This window comes from Xenopus tropicalis, chromosome 1 (genome assembly GCF_000004195.4).
Source record: "Xenopus tropicalis strain Nigerian chromosome 1, UCB_Xtro_10.0, whole genome shotgun sequence".
In the NCBI taxonomy this organism is placed as follows: Eukaryota; Metazoa; Chordata; class Amphibia; order Anura; family Pipidae; genus Xenopus; species Xenopus tropicalis.
This window is the reverse complement of record NC_030677.2, coordinates 110,091,426-110,106,902: the sequence shown is the minus strand read 5'-3', so window position 1 is coordinate 110,106,902 and position 15,477 is coordinate 110,091,426. Positions and strand designations below refer to the sequence as shown.

The 15,477-nt window shown below is 39.6% G+C and overlaps 1 protein-coding gene across 1 annotated transcript in view; it reads left to right on the top strand.

Moving 5' to 3' along the window:
• The first annotated feature begins 649 nt into the window (after positions 1–649).
• The window catches only part of gne (glucosamine (UDP-N-acetyl)-2-epimerase/N-acetylmannosamine kinase), a 34,336-nt gene continuing 19,508 nt past the window's right edge, over positions 650–15,477 (top strand). The window contains exon 1 of the mRNA XM_012965849.3: positions 650–905. Coding sequence (XP_012821303.1) covers positions 819–905 — 87 coding nt within the window. The 5' untranslated portion in view covers positions 650–818. The remainder of the gene's footprint in view (positions 906–15,477) is intronic.

Genomic DNA, 15,477 nt, shown 5'->3' with positions numbered 1-15,477 from the left:
ATATAAACAAACCCTGAAATGACCCCAAGTGTATGTTTGTGTATTTACTATGTGGGTATAGGTATGATGTATATCATCTGCAACACATGGGACCTGGACTTTCCTCCAATTAGGATCACCACACCGTATCTACTAAAACATAGTTAAATATTAAACTTCATTTTTTGCTAAGCATTATTATACATCGCTGTGGAATATGTTGGTGCTTTATAAATAAATGTTAATAATAAATAATAATAAGCAGCTTAGTACAAAGAACTGATTATTATCAGAAAAATATTTTTTTTAAAACGTTACTTGCTCACTGTCTCTAGGGTAGATGTACACATACGCACGTAGTAAATGGCGCTTGCTTGTAAATTCTCTGAATGAACCTACACTACAGCTTGTAAAATCAATAAGGATGAAAGCAGCACTGTGCAGGGAGTACAATAAAACCTGCACACCAACTGTTTCCTTGTAGAAGCAATTTCCCGTTGCACACATTAATGAAATCATCTGGAGGGGAGCATGTGAGCCAGGGAGGGGGCATGTGAGCCAGGGAGGGAGGGGGCATGTGAGCCGGGGAGGGGGCATGTGAGCCGGGGAGGGGGCATGTGAGCCGGGGAGGGAGGTGGGAAAGAAAAGGCTCGTTTTTCTGAGGAAAGCTCTGGCGTTACACACTCTCACACACACAAATTCATTTGCATTTGGGGGGCGGAGCTTCCTCCTCGGCTAAGAATGGAGAGAAGATGCCAATCACAAAACTCCATTTACCTTAAGTACAGTTGCAGAGCGGATGAGACGCTGGAGATAAGAGAAGCAGGGGGAGGATATACATGCATAGTGAGCAGAGCCAAGGGAACGGCATGGGAAGTCATATACATCCCCCTCGGGTTGGAAGCGTTTCTGTAAGGGGACCCCATGTAAGTGAGATGCGCTCAGTATTTCTTTTGTGTTCTCACACTCTCCTTCTTACAGCTGTAAAAGGCCTATCAGCTATGGAACGCTGCCGGGCTGGCTAATGTGTGGCTTCTAAAGGGGTGACGGAATGGCACCCTGCTGATAGCGGAATTCCTGCTGTGTATCTCTTCGCCCTGTTATTTGATGCCACGTCCCTGTCCTGTGCTGTAAAGCGGCAGGAAGGATGCACAGAGGGTCTCTCTTTCCTTTCTCCATGGCTACTGTGTGTATTGTCTCTTCATTCAACCCCCTTCCAAGCCAACTTCTCTGTTCATGAGAGAAATGTCTAATCCAAAGGGAAAATAACTGGAGGTTATATTAGAACTTACACACACTTGTTTGGCTAGAAAAATAATTGCCCTGAGTACTGATATTTACATACAGCTTTTTGTTTGCCATTGCTAATATAAAATAATTTGTAGCAGTCAATTATGTTTACTTTGTGGAAAAATATATTTGTGCTCTGTTGTCTAGTATTTTAAATTGATTGCAATGTATTGTGTACCCAGAGGCATTACTTGATGCCTTCAGAGACCTGTCAGATGAGGAACATATAACATGGCTTCTTGTTAGACAGGATGTTCAAACTTGCCCAATTGATATCTGCCCAATTTGTGCCCAGATATTAGTTGGGCAGGCCCATCGGTGAGCCCCATTGTCTCCCTACTTAGTTTGAAGGGGACAAACCAGCAACTTAAATCTGCCCATGTATGGCCACCATAATCCTGTATACTAGGGAGTGGTTTGAATGATAGGCTGTCAATCAGTAGAAGGACCTGATCAGAAAATAAACATTAGTAGTATGTTAATGGGATCTTTTATCTGGAAACCCAAAATCTTAAAAGCTCTGAATTTATTATTCTGTAATAATAAAACAGTACCTTGCAATGTCAGACTGGGACCCCAGGGGCCCACCCAAATCCTTAGACCATAGGCCCGCTTTCCAAACTATTTTTCCTCATCCTCGTCTTTTTTTATTAACATGCTAGCATCTATTCTTCCATCTATTTCTCCTCTTTGTTCCCATTCAGAAGTAGGAAATGACCATGAATTAGGCCAAGTGGTTAGAAGCAGGAGGGCCTGGGCTCACTGGGAGTTTTCCTGGTAAACTGGTGGGCCAGTCTGACACTGGTACCTTGTACTTAATGATAACTAAGCTGTTTAAATCAATATTGTTGCAAAAGCAATTATATTGGCTCTATTTAATTTTGGCAGGTCATTTAGTAGACTTATGGCACAGTGACCGAAACTGCATTTAAACCCTTATCCGGAAATCCCCAGGTCCCAAATATTCCAGATAATGGACCCCATACCTGTAGTAATTGCTCAGTAAGCCAGTAAATACTGGTTGCTATGGGCACTGCCTGTAACGGCCAGGTTGGAGTGAGCCAAAAGGAACTCAAACTACCTAGGTACTTGAGATGATAAAGGTTTGTTTAGGCAAACATCCTGTAATCCACAAGGGGTTGTAGAGGGATTTCTTGTGGTAAAGAAAAAGTACAGTTAGTGGTTTAAAGGGTCAGTAACATTTGTGCACATGCTGTAGAAGCTTGAATATAGTTTATATAGGAAGTAACATACCTTCTGTTGTAAATTGTAAGACAGGTTTAAAATTCCCATCAGGGCGAGGAGCGCATCAGCTTGTTCATTTGGTCCTTGTTCCAATGATCTGCATCCCATCAATGTGATCCAATTGTTTGGCCCAATGGCAGAACAATCGGATCAATCTGATATTGTCCACCTCAAGGTGATACACTAGGACTAATTTATTGACTGTGGGTATATTTGTAGTAACCTATGGCAACCAATCATATTTTTGCTTTCATAATTCTTATTGCAGCTGACAGCACGAAGCTAATCAGTTATTGGTTATTATGGGTTCTTCAATAAATTACTCCAAAGTGCCCTCTTCTGCTTTAGACTTAGCGATGAGGTCTTATGAGGAAAAGAAGAAAAAAAAAATAGTGTAATACTGGTATTACTTCACAATGTGCACTCTCATGTGCTTTTTAACACCAGTGATGACTTTTACTTATATCACCCTTTTGTGCCCAGTTGTGATATCCCTTTCCGATTGCCAATCTACTTACAGACCCCCCTTGGGTTTATATGGCATCCAATTGGTTCGCTTGTAGCTCACGACTCTCTGCTTTCCCACCTCTTAATTTCAGGCAGTATTAGGAACCACTTCACATAGGTAAATTTCCAACTTTAGCAACTTTAGGTTAATTCCACGACCTTTCTGTTTCCCTTCCCCTTCTGTGCATTTACTGTGGGATAAATGCATACGCCATATGTGTAAAAACTTAAATACTTTAATATAAATAAAACTTCCCAATACACTCACAAACAGTATAGGATGCGCATGTCGGGAGTCACTGGTATGGATCAGGTGGCTGCTCCTTTTTCTTTCCCTGTTCCCGACCTGCAGTGTCGTTCCTGGGTTCAGCAGTCCTGCCCTGTATAGTGCTCCTCCTCTGCGTCCTCTCTCACCGCTTTAGCTTTAGCGGTGTTTGTGAGTGTATTGGAAAGTTTTATTTATATTAAAGTATTTAAGTTTTTACACATATGGCGTATGCATTTATCCCACAGTAAATGCACAGAAGGGGAAGGGAAACAGAAAGGTCGTGGAATTAACCTAAAGTTGCTAAAGTTGGAAATTTACCTGGGTTCTTGCCCAGGTACTTTTTTTTTCTTAATTTAAGTAAATGAGCCTGACTATGTACTGCTGTGGTGGCACTCGCCTGCATTTGTGCAGACACCTACATCTCTACCCACTGTTTATCTATCCGTGTATCTCTATCTGCTGCTTTTATTTTACTCAATGGAGTATGAAAGATTGAGCTTTAAGGAAAGTTTGTGCAGACAAACACTTTTAAACGAATGGAAATGTACACACATGCACATGCTTAATCGAAATACAATCAAGTATAAAAACATGTGTGTGCTGAGTGATTGTAAGGAAATGTGTGAATAAAGGTGGCCATACACGTGGCGATCTGACGATGTTTCGTACGACCATCGGTCGCACGAAACATCGTAAGATCCGCCACACACCATTCAGGGCTGAATCGGCAGGTAAGGAGGTAGAAACAATAGGATTTCTACCTCCTTCTGCCGATTCAGCTCTGAAGGGAGAATTTTGGTCAGGCGCCTTCTATGGCGCCCGATCAAAATTTTCAAACTTGTCCGATCGGCGAGTCGTCCGATATCGGCAGCTTCCTGCGATATCGGTCGACTCGCCGACATGCCATACACGCACCGATTATCGTACGAAACGAGGTTTCGTACGATAATATCGGTGCGTGTATGGCCACCTTTAGTCAACTGCCTGCCCCAGTCTGCTTGTTAGCCAAGTGGTTTGAGTTGCTACACTGGCTAAGGCTAATGCCACACAATGTGTATGGTGTATATTTTTGGCAAGCCGAAAAACTCTTGCTGAGAATACGCGCCATACGCTACTACCTGTACCAGCACCCGAATGAATGGAATACGCTCAGGTGCAGGCACATGCAGCCGATATCCACATAAAAACGTGATAAAATGCAAAGTCTCACGGTTTTATCCGGATTCTGGCTACATGTGCCTGCACCCGAGCGTATTCAGTTCATTTGGGTGCAGGCACAGGTAGGAGCGTATGGTGCGTATTGTCAGCAAGCGTTTTTCAGCTTGCCGAAAATATACACCATACGAATTATGTGGCATTAGCCATAGTAAACTTTAATTGCAGTGCTAATTCTACCTAAAGCAGGCTTAATCACAAAATAATTTAATTACAAATACTTGAATATACAATTTTTAAGGACACTAAATTGCTCATTGAGGCCTTATTTCCACTACAGTCTTTTATCCATCATTAGTGTCGCATTTTTGGATGAAGTACCCCTGTGTGTGAACGCTTATTGGGAAAAATTCTGGCAGTCTTCTGACAAGTGAGTGCACCTGTAGCCTATTGCCACCCAAATTAATAGCAGAGGTGGGGGATATTGAGAGTTTCCTTCGAAGAGGCTTAGGCTAATGCCCCCTAAAGCTGTAGCCTTAGACACAGGCCCTTGGGTGCCTATATATAAATATGACCCTGGTCTGCACTTGTGGCTGCATATTTATATTAAATGAATACAAAAATTTATTTGGTGTTTCCTGCCCTTTAAAGAAAACCAGGAGCTAAATTTTGGTGTAAAAATACAGAAAGCAACATGAGAAATTCAGGAAAGGCAAGTACTGAAATAGATTATAATAAACAACCATCCAACACAGTGTAAAATCGAGTTCAGAAATATAACTTTGCTATTCAAGTATATTTTAGAGGCAGTGATTTTGTTATTCCTACAGAATCGTGCCAGTTGGGCCTGTGGTAGGATTCTGTATTCAGCATTTATATATATGAAGAGTACCAGGGTGACTTGAGTAATATTATAACTTCTGTTATATATAAAGGCAAATCTAAGAGGATTTTTCAGGTTATAAAAAAATTATCAATGATAGTCTACAATAATTTGTAAATCGGCTAGTTTTTCTAAGAGTAAAGAATCAAGGCTTGTTTCCAAACCATTGTAAGTTATAAAGCAGAAATTTATCATACTTGTCATAACTAAATGTCATTTTGTTCAACTGACCATTGTTTTATAGGGCCACTGAACATAAGCAAACATGCCACCTCTATGTCCTGTTCTACCGCTTTTGTGTATGTGCAGTGCATATTTCAATAGGTTAAAAGTACACCAAGCATAACCAAATCCCTTGCACAAATGAGTGGGAAGGGTAAAGATGATGACTGCTACAGAGAAGGGAGTGAACTAGGGCCTTGGGGAATTGTTTATCTGTCATATAGTGTTGCTTTAAATTACATTGTACAGCAGCCTAATGACAAGAGTTACAACTCTGTTACCCCCCATATATAATAAAAGGCACTACATTTACCCAGGTGAAGCTACCCATGGCAACCAAAAAGATGTTTGATTTGAAACATTTCTGTACTTGTTATAATGGCTTATTTAAATTACATTACATTACGTTGTTTATGCCCAGAACAAAATTTACTGCATTTGCAGCAACTGTACATAAACGGATAAGGTGCACCTTCACCTTGTGTATCTATATATAGTTGCTGCATTAAATTTTTACAGACACAAATGTTTAATCTTGCACCAAAATATGTTAGTACCTTGTGTTAGAAAAGGAACAGTAAAGTATCCAGCCCCTACACAAATAGATCCCTTGTGTTCTGTAGTACTATTATTGAAAACATTTAGGGGGAAAACATTTCTAGTTAAATATTAACTATTCTCAGGATATTATTTATTCATTTATATGTATATGTGCAAAAAGGGAAGTTAACTTTGTTTCCATTAAAAATATTTATCTGTGTTCAGAAGGTCACCTTCTGCTGCTGCTAGTGTGCATAAAGCAAAGTTTTGCAAACATATGACCTACATGTATCTGTTTTTGTTGTACAGGTGTGGGATCTCTTATGTGAAAACCCCATATCCAGAAAGCTCTAAAGTATGGAAAGGCCATCTCCCATATAGTCCATTTTACGCAAATATTTCCAATTATTTTTATTTCCTTTTTCTCTGTTATAATAAAAAAATACCTTGTACTTGATAGTAGTTAAGCTTCATGAATCCATATGGATGGCAACACAATCCTATTGGGTTTATTTCATGAGAATATCTGAGGATTCTCCTCAGCTGGTATTCCTACACCTGTCATCCTCCACCCAGCTTGTGGATGTTGTGCTCCCTATGGCTTAATATACCTTAAATAGCTGAGCAATTTTCAACATAGACTAATTAATATTGGAAGACTAAGGAAAGCTGCAATGACTTCCTAAAAAAACAGGATGCTTTTAATCTGTGATATATCAGGCCATAGGAAAAAGACAAGAATTGAGTGACAGGTTTGCATTGTCCAACTACTAGCTTGATACCTGCAGAATTTGAACTAACTAACTGTAAGGCTAAGGCCTGTTTCTCAACCTGCATATCTGAGGCCTTCTGTATTTTCACCTGGAGCCACTTTGTTGGCTTAGGTGCAAACATGTGGGCAAGGCCAAGAACCAGCCTTCTCTGACCCTAGCCTTCAAATACAAATATCTATGTAGAAGGTCAAACCTTAAAGGAGACATATCCTATAAAAATTAAGAATGTACCAGGGAATTGTACTCCTCTAGATATAGAAGGATTGTGCTAAAAAAGTTGTGTTTCTGACTGATTTATTGAGAAATTCCACCAAAACCCCACTAGCCCCGCCCATCTGTTCCACTTCCTGCTGGCTGAATTCTCTGGATGAGCTGGGGAGCCGGCGGCCCTCAGTACACTGCACTGTAGGATAGGAACCAATCAGCAGCTAGGATGACCTGATAGGGAACTGAAGCCTGTCTGTGCTTGTGTGACTGCAGGGCTGTGATTGGCTCTCCCCCTCCTACTGTGCTTCTGGCAGGGGCCGTTAGGACACGCCCACTCTCCATTTCAGACTCGGAGGGAGAAGTGAGAGGATCTATAGGGAGCTCCAATAAAGGGGCCATTGTTACAATAAGGGTTAATGTTTAGCCCAAAGGGAAACCAGCACCGGATATTGTTCATAATTGCCTACAATATTAGGGTTTTTCCCATTTATCCAATATGTCTCCTTTAAACTTGTTGTTTCTTGGTCAATCAACAAAGATCACAGCAAGACCAAGGTGTGTAGTACTCGGGGAAGTCTCAAAGAACCCCAGGCTAATGTCTGAGGAACTAAAAGCATCTCTTGCATTAACAAATATCAGATTGAATCCACCATCAGCATAACATTGAAAAACAATGGTGTGCAGAGCAGGGCTGCAAGAAGAAAGCCACTGCTATCTAGAAAGAACATTACTGACTGTTTGCAGTTTGCTAAAGACCACATGGATAAGTCAGTAGGCTATAGGAGGAATGTTCTCTGAATGGATTATGACTAAAGTCAGTGGCTGTATCATGGTATAGGTCTTTTTTGCTGCTCAAGCTGGACAGCTTAGTATCATTGATGTAACTATGAATTCTAAATTGTACCAGCAAATTCTGCAGGAAAATGTTGGGTATCTGGCTGAACTTGGTCATTCAGCAAAACACCAAGACTAAGTGCTGAATTTGCTCTATCAAAGAATGTTTTGTGCCCCTTAACCCCATAGAAATCTTGTTGAAGGACCTGAAGGAGACCATTCGTGTGAGGAAGCCCACCAACATACTTGAGGCTAAAATCACTCCAAGCTGATGTGCAAGGCTGGTCAACAGTTACCAGAAATGTTTAGTACCCATTGCAACAAATCATATTCCAGTAAGCTTTTTCAGCATGTACTTGATAGTGCCTCTCCGGGAACACCTTCTTTTCACTATTGAATTTCTGGGATTCTTTGCTTCAGGACTACATCTGACTGGTTGTGAGGCCACTGATCGTAAGGCCACCCAATTGTATCTAATAAAGCCTACTTATGTTTGAGGGGCTGGTTTTAAGGCCTTTTGGAAAAGCATTGTGGCAGCCAAGGATAGAGGGCTTGGTTACAGTGTTTACTTAGCAACAGGCTAGTGTGATCTGCAGCTCTATTAGCAGTATGTAGGTGACACAAGTGTCACACCAGACACTTGCTTTTTGTTCCAGCTTACACAAGACACTGTAAAACTACATTTGTATTTATTTTTAAGGTTAGACATACAGCCATTACTTCATTTGATTTATTTGAATGTTTAATGCATCTTTAGCAAGGTGAATAATATTATATGTTTGGTATAATAAATATATATGATGTGAAAAGTGGAAGTTGAGCGAGAGTCACACCTCAGTGCTATGTAAAAGGAATGTCTGTCTACTCTCTTTATTTAAAAGTGGTTTAAAGTTTGTTTGGCCGTTTAGAGACAAACAAATTAAATGGACTGCTTTTCCCTGAAAAACAACATGTGTGGTTTAGTTAATGGGAGTAGTAATTGAGGAAAACCTTTCTATTTGCATATTTCCCTATACATCTTTACAGAGAGACGCCATACACAGGTCTTAACCAGAAAGTAATTATTCAGAAAGCTTTGAAATAAGTCCATTTTAATCAAATACCTGTAATATAATTTTTTAAAACAATTTACTTTTTTTTCAGTAATAATAAACAGTACCTTTTATTTGATGGCATTTTTGAATGTCTTTAGTAGATTAAAGGTGTAGTCATCCCAATTACACAAGGACCCTTTATTATCCAGAATGCTTAAGACAAGGGGTTCTCTGGATAGATCCCAAATCTGTACATGTATCTGCACATGTATTCTGCTGTTCATGTTAGCAACAATAGACAATAAGGTTATCTTGCCTACCAAATTGCCATCCACAGGAATTGTATTAGTTTCTTTGGGGAAAAGATACATGGCAGGTTTGTAATATTGCTAAAATGTGTACAGAATGATAAAAATGTGATCTCTCTGTGTTTGCTTGCTAACTGAAATATCAGAATATTTTTGTTTCAAGGTTTAACGTAGTTTAAAAGTTATGTGGTCAGGTGACAGGCAAGAGCTTATCTTCTCAATTGTTAATGATTCTTCAGTTATAGACAAGTTAGCTGTCACCACATCGGACCACATGCTGTGAAACCTCCTTTGAAACAGCAACCACTGCCATTAAAAAAACCTGTTGCATGCAAAGCAGTTTAATGTGTTTTAATATTGGGGTCATGGATGGGTTCACATATTCACCAAGGCCAATCACATGCATTTTTGTCACACACTTATTTCTGGCTCACATTCCATGCCACCTCCCTACAAATTATGATATTTTGTCACTGCACTTTTCCCTGAGAAAAGTCAACCAGATAAAACACCAGAAATAGCTAACGTGCTTTAAGATTTAAACTTGCAGTGATTGAAAAATTGCCTTTAGGGCAGTGGTACACGGGGAGATTAGTCGCCCCGTGGCAAATCTTCATTGTCGCGGACGACTAATCTCCCCACAGTGCCATCCCACCGACTAGAATGTAAATCGCTGGTGGGATGGCACACGCGTCATTGCGGTGTACCACATTGCCCGAAGTTATCTTTGGAGGAAACTTCGGAGGACTGTGGGACATTGCAGTGGCGCGACAGCGAAGATTTGTCTTTATCTTATTTGGATATTCATTACTAAATTCTACAAAAAAAACATAATGTTAACATTGAATAAAACATTCATGTTGGGTTTGCCTCCAATAAGGATTAACTATATCTTAGGATCAAGCACAAGGTACTGTTTTTATTTTTAGAGAGAAAAGGAAATCATATTTTAAAAATTATCATTATTTGATTAAAATGGAGTCCATAGGAGATGGCCTTCCCATAATTCTGAGCTGTCTGTATAATGGGTTTCTGGATAATGAATCCCATACCTGTACTAAAATGTATAGCAAATATAATAACAAATACACAGTAATCACTCTTGAGGGCTGATTAATCATTAAATCAATTACAAATCCATGCAATTTATTATGACAAATTACGATTCTAAGCAATATGACTCAAGAAAATATGACTGTTTCGGAATATAATTCTCATTTCTGGGGTAGCTCGGAAAATAAAGTTGATGAATAACTGTGAAAACAATTTTTCCCATTGCCTATAGAAGGAATTAACATCTTAAAGGAGAAGGAAAGTCATTTTGGCATTTTACTGCTAATAGATTTGCCACATTAGTGCCACCTAGAACACTATATTTATTCTGCAGAAACCATTACCATACGTGGGTAAACAGCTTCAGAAGCTTTCTCCGTTTGCTTAAGATAGCAGCTGCCATTAAGTAACTTCCTGCCTGCAGTCTAGCCGTTATAGCTCAGATCACACATTCCTGAGGGACTTTTTAGCATTCTCGTGGGAGGGGGGAGCTGGAGAGAGGAGAGAACTGCGCAGACTCTGGCCATGGGAATTAAGGATGTTTCTGAGAAAGGAAGTCAGACACTGGAACATCATGTTTAGAAAAAAGGAGACAAGAAATGCAGAAGTGCAGCATTACTGTAAGTGCTTATGGTTGTATTTACATAGACCTTTCTGATAAAGCTTGCTTAGTTTTCACCTTTCCTTCTCCTTTAATCCACATATTCTTTTGGGGGTCTTTAAATGTAATTTGAGTCAATCATACTGGCCTATCAAAATAATGGATTTAAAAAAAATTCAGGCAGTTATCAAATACGTCCTGAAAGAAATCTGCAGTTCTCTTAGATAAAATATATATGCAGTGGAGGAAATAATTATTTGACCCCTCACTGATTTTGTAAGTTTGTCCAATGACAAAGAAATGAAAAGTCTCAGAACAGTATCATTTCAATGGTAGGTTTATTTTAACAGTGGCAGATAGCACATCAAAAGGAAAATCGAAAAAATAACTTTAAATAAAAGATAGCAACTGATTTGCATTTCATTGAGTGAAATAAGTTTTTGAACCCTCTAACAAAAAAAGACTTAATACTTAGTGGAAAAACCCTTGTTTGCAAGCACAGAGGTCAAACGTTTCTTGTAATTGATGACCAAGTTTGCGCACATTTTAGGAGGAATGTTGGTCCACTCCTCTTTGCAGATCATCTCTAAATCCCTACGGTTTCGAGGCTGTCTCTGTGCAACTCTGAGCTTGAGCTCCCTCCATAGGTTTTCTATTGGATTAAGGTCCGGAGACTGACTAGGCCACTCCATGACCTTAATGTGCTTCTTCTTGAGCCACTCCTTTGTTGCCTTTGCTGTATGTTTTGGGTCATTGTCGTGCTGGAACACCCATCCACGACCCATTTTCAGTTTCCTGGCAGAGGGAAGGAGGTTGTCGTTCAGGATTTCACGATACATGGCTCCGTCCATTTTCCCGTTAATGCGAATAAGTTGTCCTGTGCCCTTAGTAGAAAAACACCCCCAAAGCAAAATGTATCCACCCCCATGCTTGACGGTGGGGACGGTGTTTTGGGGGTCATAGGCAGCCTTTTTCTTCCTCCAAACACAGCGAGTTGAGTTAATGCCAAAGAGCTCTATTTTGGTCTCATCAGACCACAGCACCTTCTCCCAGTCACTCACAGAATCATTCAGGTGTTCATTGGCAAACTTCAGACGGGCCTGCACATGTGCCTTCTTGAGCAGGGGGACCTTGTGAGCCCTGCAGGATTTTAATCCATTGCGGTGTAATGTGTTTCCAATGGTTTCCTTGGTGACTGTGGTCCCTGCTAATTTGAGGTCATTAACTAACTCCTCCCGTGTAGTTCTAGGATGCTTTTTCACCTTTCTCAGAATCATTGACACCCCACGAGGTGAGATCTTGCGTGGAGCCCCAGAGCGAGGTCGATTGATGGTCATTTTGTGCTCCTTCCATTTTCGAACAATCGCACCAACAGTTGTCACCTTCTCTCCCAGCTTCTTGCTAATGGTTTTGTAGCCCATTCCAGCCTTGTGCAGGTCTACAATTTTGTCTCTGACATCCTTGGACAGCTCTTTGGTCTTTCCCATGTTGGAGAGTTTGGAGTCTGCTTGATTGATTGATTGATTCTGTGGACAGGTGTCTTTTATACAGGTGACTAGTTAAGACAGGTGTCCTTAATGAGGTTGACTAATTGAGTAGAAGTGTCTAACCACTCTGTGGGAGCCAGAACTCTTAATGGTTGGTAGGGGTTCAAAAACTTATTTCACTCAATGAAATGCAAATCAGTTGCTATCTTTTATTTAAAGTTATTTTTTCGATTTTCCTTTTGATGTGCTATCTGCCACTGTTAAAATAAACCTACCATTGAAATGATACTGTTCTGAGACTTTTCATTTCTTTGTCATTGGACAAACTTACAAAATCAGTGAGGGGTCAAATAATTATTTCCTCCACTGTAGCTGAGCATCTGTAAGAGTATACCTATTGAAAACTTGTACTTAGAATTTTTGGGGGATTACAATAAATTTTGTAGATTAAACTGACTACTAGGAAATCATTGTTAGTATAAACACAGAAGCATTAGATTTGAAATGCAAATCCTTTAGACTAAATCCTTGTATTATCCTTAGTACAAAACGCTTCTGTAAAAGGAGCAGGGAAGCCAGTAATTATTTCAAGTGTAAGCACTTGCCTGTAGTTGTTTAAGAAAAGGCTGAGGTATTCCTCGGTTTTAAACGTATATGATCTAAAGAGATTGTTCTTTGAGGCAGAAAAAGTGTCTGAGGTTATGTTTTTAGTTGCAAGCTCTAGTTGTAATTTAGTTCTTCACTTAACTGTTTGTCAAAAACCTTAAAGGGGTAATTCACCATTAAATTAACTATTTGTATGATATAGTGACATTCTGTCTGGAATAAGGCAAAAAAGTAAGGTAAATAATTTAAAAAATATAAAAAAAAAATGCAAAGTTGCTAGGAATAGGGCATAACACAGTAAAAGTTTAACTTAAGGTTGAACCACCCTTTTAAAAATGAAATATATTTATACAGACATATTATGTAGAGAAAGAACTTCTCGAGAAGTTGCAAAAGGAATTGGTAAAAATCCCAATGGTGTTGAAGTAAAATACCTGAAATCTGCTAATGTCTGTTGGCATTCAGGCAACCCAAGTTACCATCTAGTGCAGGGTTTCCCAACCTTTCTTACTCGTGAGCCACAGTTAAATGTAAAAAGACATAGGGGCATATTTATTATGCTGTGTAAAAAAACAGCGAGAAAATTCGACACACATCGCCAGGCTTCGCCGTGTAAAAACGGCGTAAAATCTGCGTAATTTTTTTACGCATTTTTTCTTCCACCTGAACTTATGGAAAATAATGGCGTAATATCCGGTGATCAGACGGCAATCTTTTCCATTTATTTTACACAGCTTTTTACTCCGTTTTTTCGGCGAATTAGTTTTACACAGCATAATAAATACGCCCCTTAGCAACACAAGCATCATAAAAGTTCATGGAGGTGCCAAATAAGGGCTAAGATTGGCTATTAGGCAGCCTCTATGCACACTATCAGCTTACAGGGGGCTTTATTTGGTAGTAAATCTTGTTTTTTATTCATCCAAAACTTGCCCCCAAGTCAGGAATTCAAAAATAACTACCTGGTTTGGGGGCACTGAGAGCAACATCCAAGGAGTTGGTGAGCAGCATGTTGCCCATGAGCCACTGGTTGGGGATCACTGATCTAGTGCAACGTATCATAAACTTCTGCACTACAACTTCTGTGATGCTTTTAAATATATTTTGAAGAGCTGTAATCTAGCAACAACTGGGGAGGTTAAGAAGGAGACCTAAGGGTATAGTTTAGCTTGTGGGTTGTTGTATTGAAAAGTTATAGTAATTTTTCAGCCTGTCAGACAAAGGTTACAGTTAAGTAATTAGAATCTGTTCTACAGCATACAGTGCTTTTGTTGTAACATTAGCTCTAACAGATGTTTGTATTTGCATCTGCGTATAAATGTGCCACAATGTGAGCTGGTCATGAAAAGATGGCTATTTCATCAGTATCCATCAGGTAGAAGGGTGGTCACTTGGCACCAACACTGAGCAAAAGAAAGTGGTATGTGAAAGGTGGTGTGATGCAGATTTAGGAGGGGAGTGTACACCTGAAGATTAAAGTAAAACTGAGGTCACTTTATTTTCTCTAAATGGAAGTAGATAAGTGAAACCAATGGGAATTGATAAATACGATATGGGGTAAGCCGGGCACGATGGAAAGCATAATGGGGGGGAGGGGCAGAGAAAGAAGAAACTGCAATATGGAGTACATAGAAAGGTTTTCTGCTTGCTTGTAAGATATTGTGCTTACTGCCTTTGTGAATTGGTGAGAAGGAACAATAAGCAAATATGAAAGGGGATGAATAGGTTGCAAGACGACAAAGTTGGGGAGTAGACATAGACAAGAAAAAGTTGTACTGCTTACATTCATTCTTTTTTTGTTGACTGGTAATTATATTGATCATGTTTATTTAAAAAAAAAAAAAGTCTATTTTTGCAAGAGAAGACCTTTGCAGTCCCAAGTGGATATTTGTCTCACATACCTATACAAGGACCACTGCTGTAATGCTGTCACTAACTTTAATAGAGCAGTCTGCTGATGATTTTGTCACTGCTCAGTAGAATATCCTCATTTGGGAGGGTTTTATTAAAGGGGAAAATGATAATTCTCAAGGAAACTCACCCTTAAATATTCACATGTTCTCTGTAAAGGCCTTTGGGAGCAAGATCTAAGAGTATTTTTGGAGAATATCATGGATAATTGTCATTACACCCTTTGATTGCTACACCTATTATATTTTGTACTTACTGATTTTCAAAGAGTCTATCAGTGTAGCTCATTTCACAAACTGTACTCAGAACTGTGGCCCTTTAATTTTTATTATACAGTAAACACATTACAAATATGGGTGGGATAAAGTGAGAGGCATCTAACCCTACTGTCTAGCTCTACAATTAAGCAATTTAAGCAGTCATTTCAAGTCTGGAGTGTCAGTTGATGCAACCCGCTGTGGGAACACTGGAGCTACTGCCATGTCCAGGGTGCTGGTAGCATCACGATTCCCCAATGTCAGTAGATGCTGTTGCACATCATTCATTACAAGAGGCATGATGGATGCAACCATGT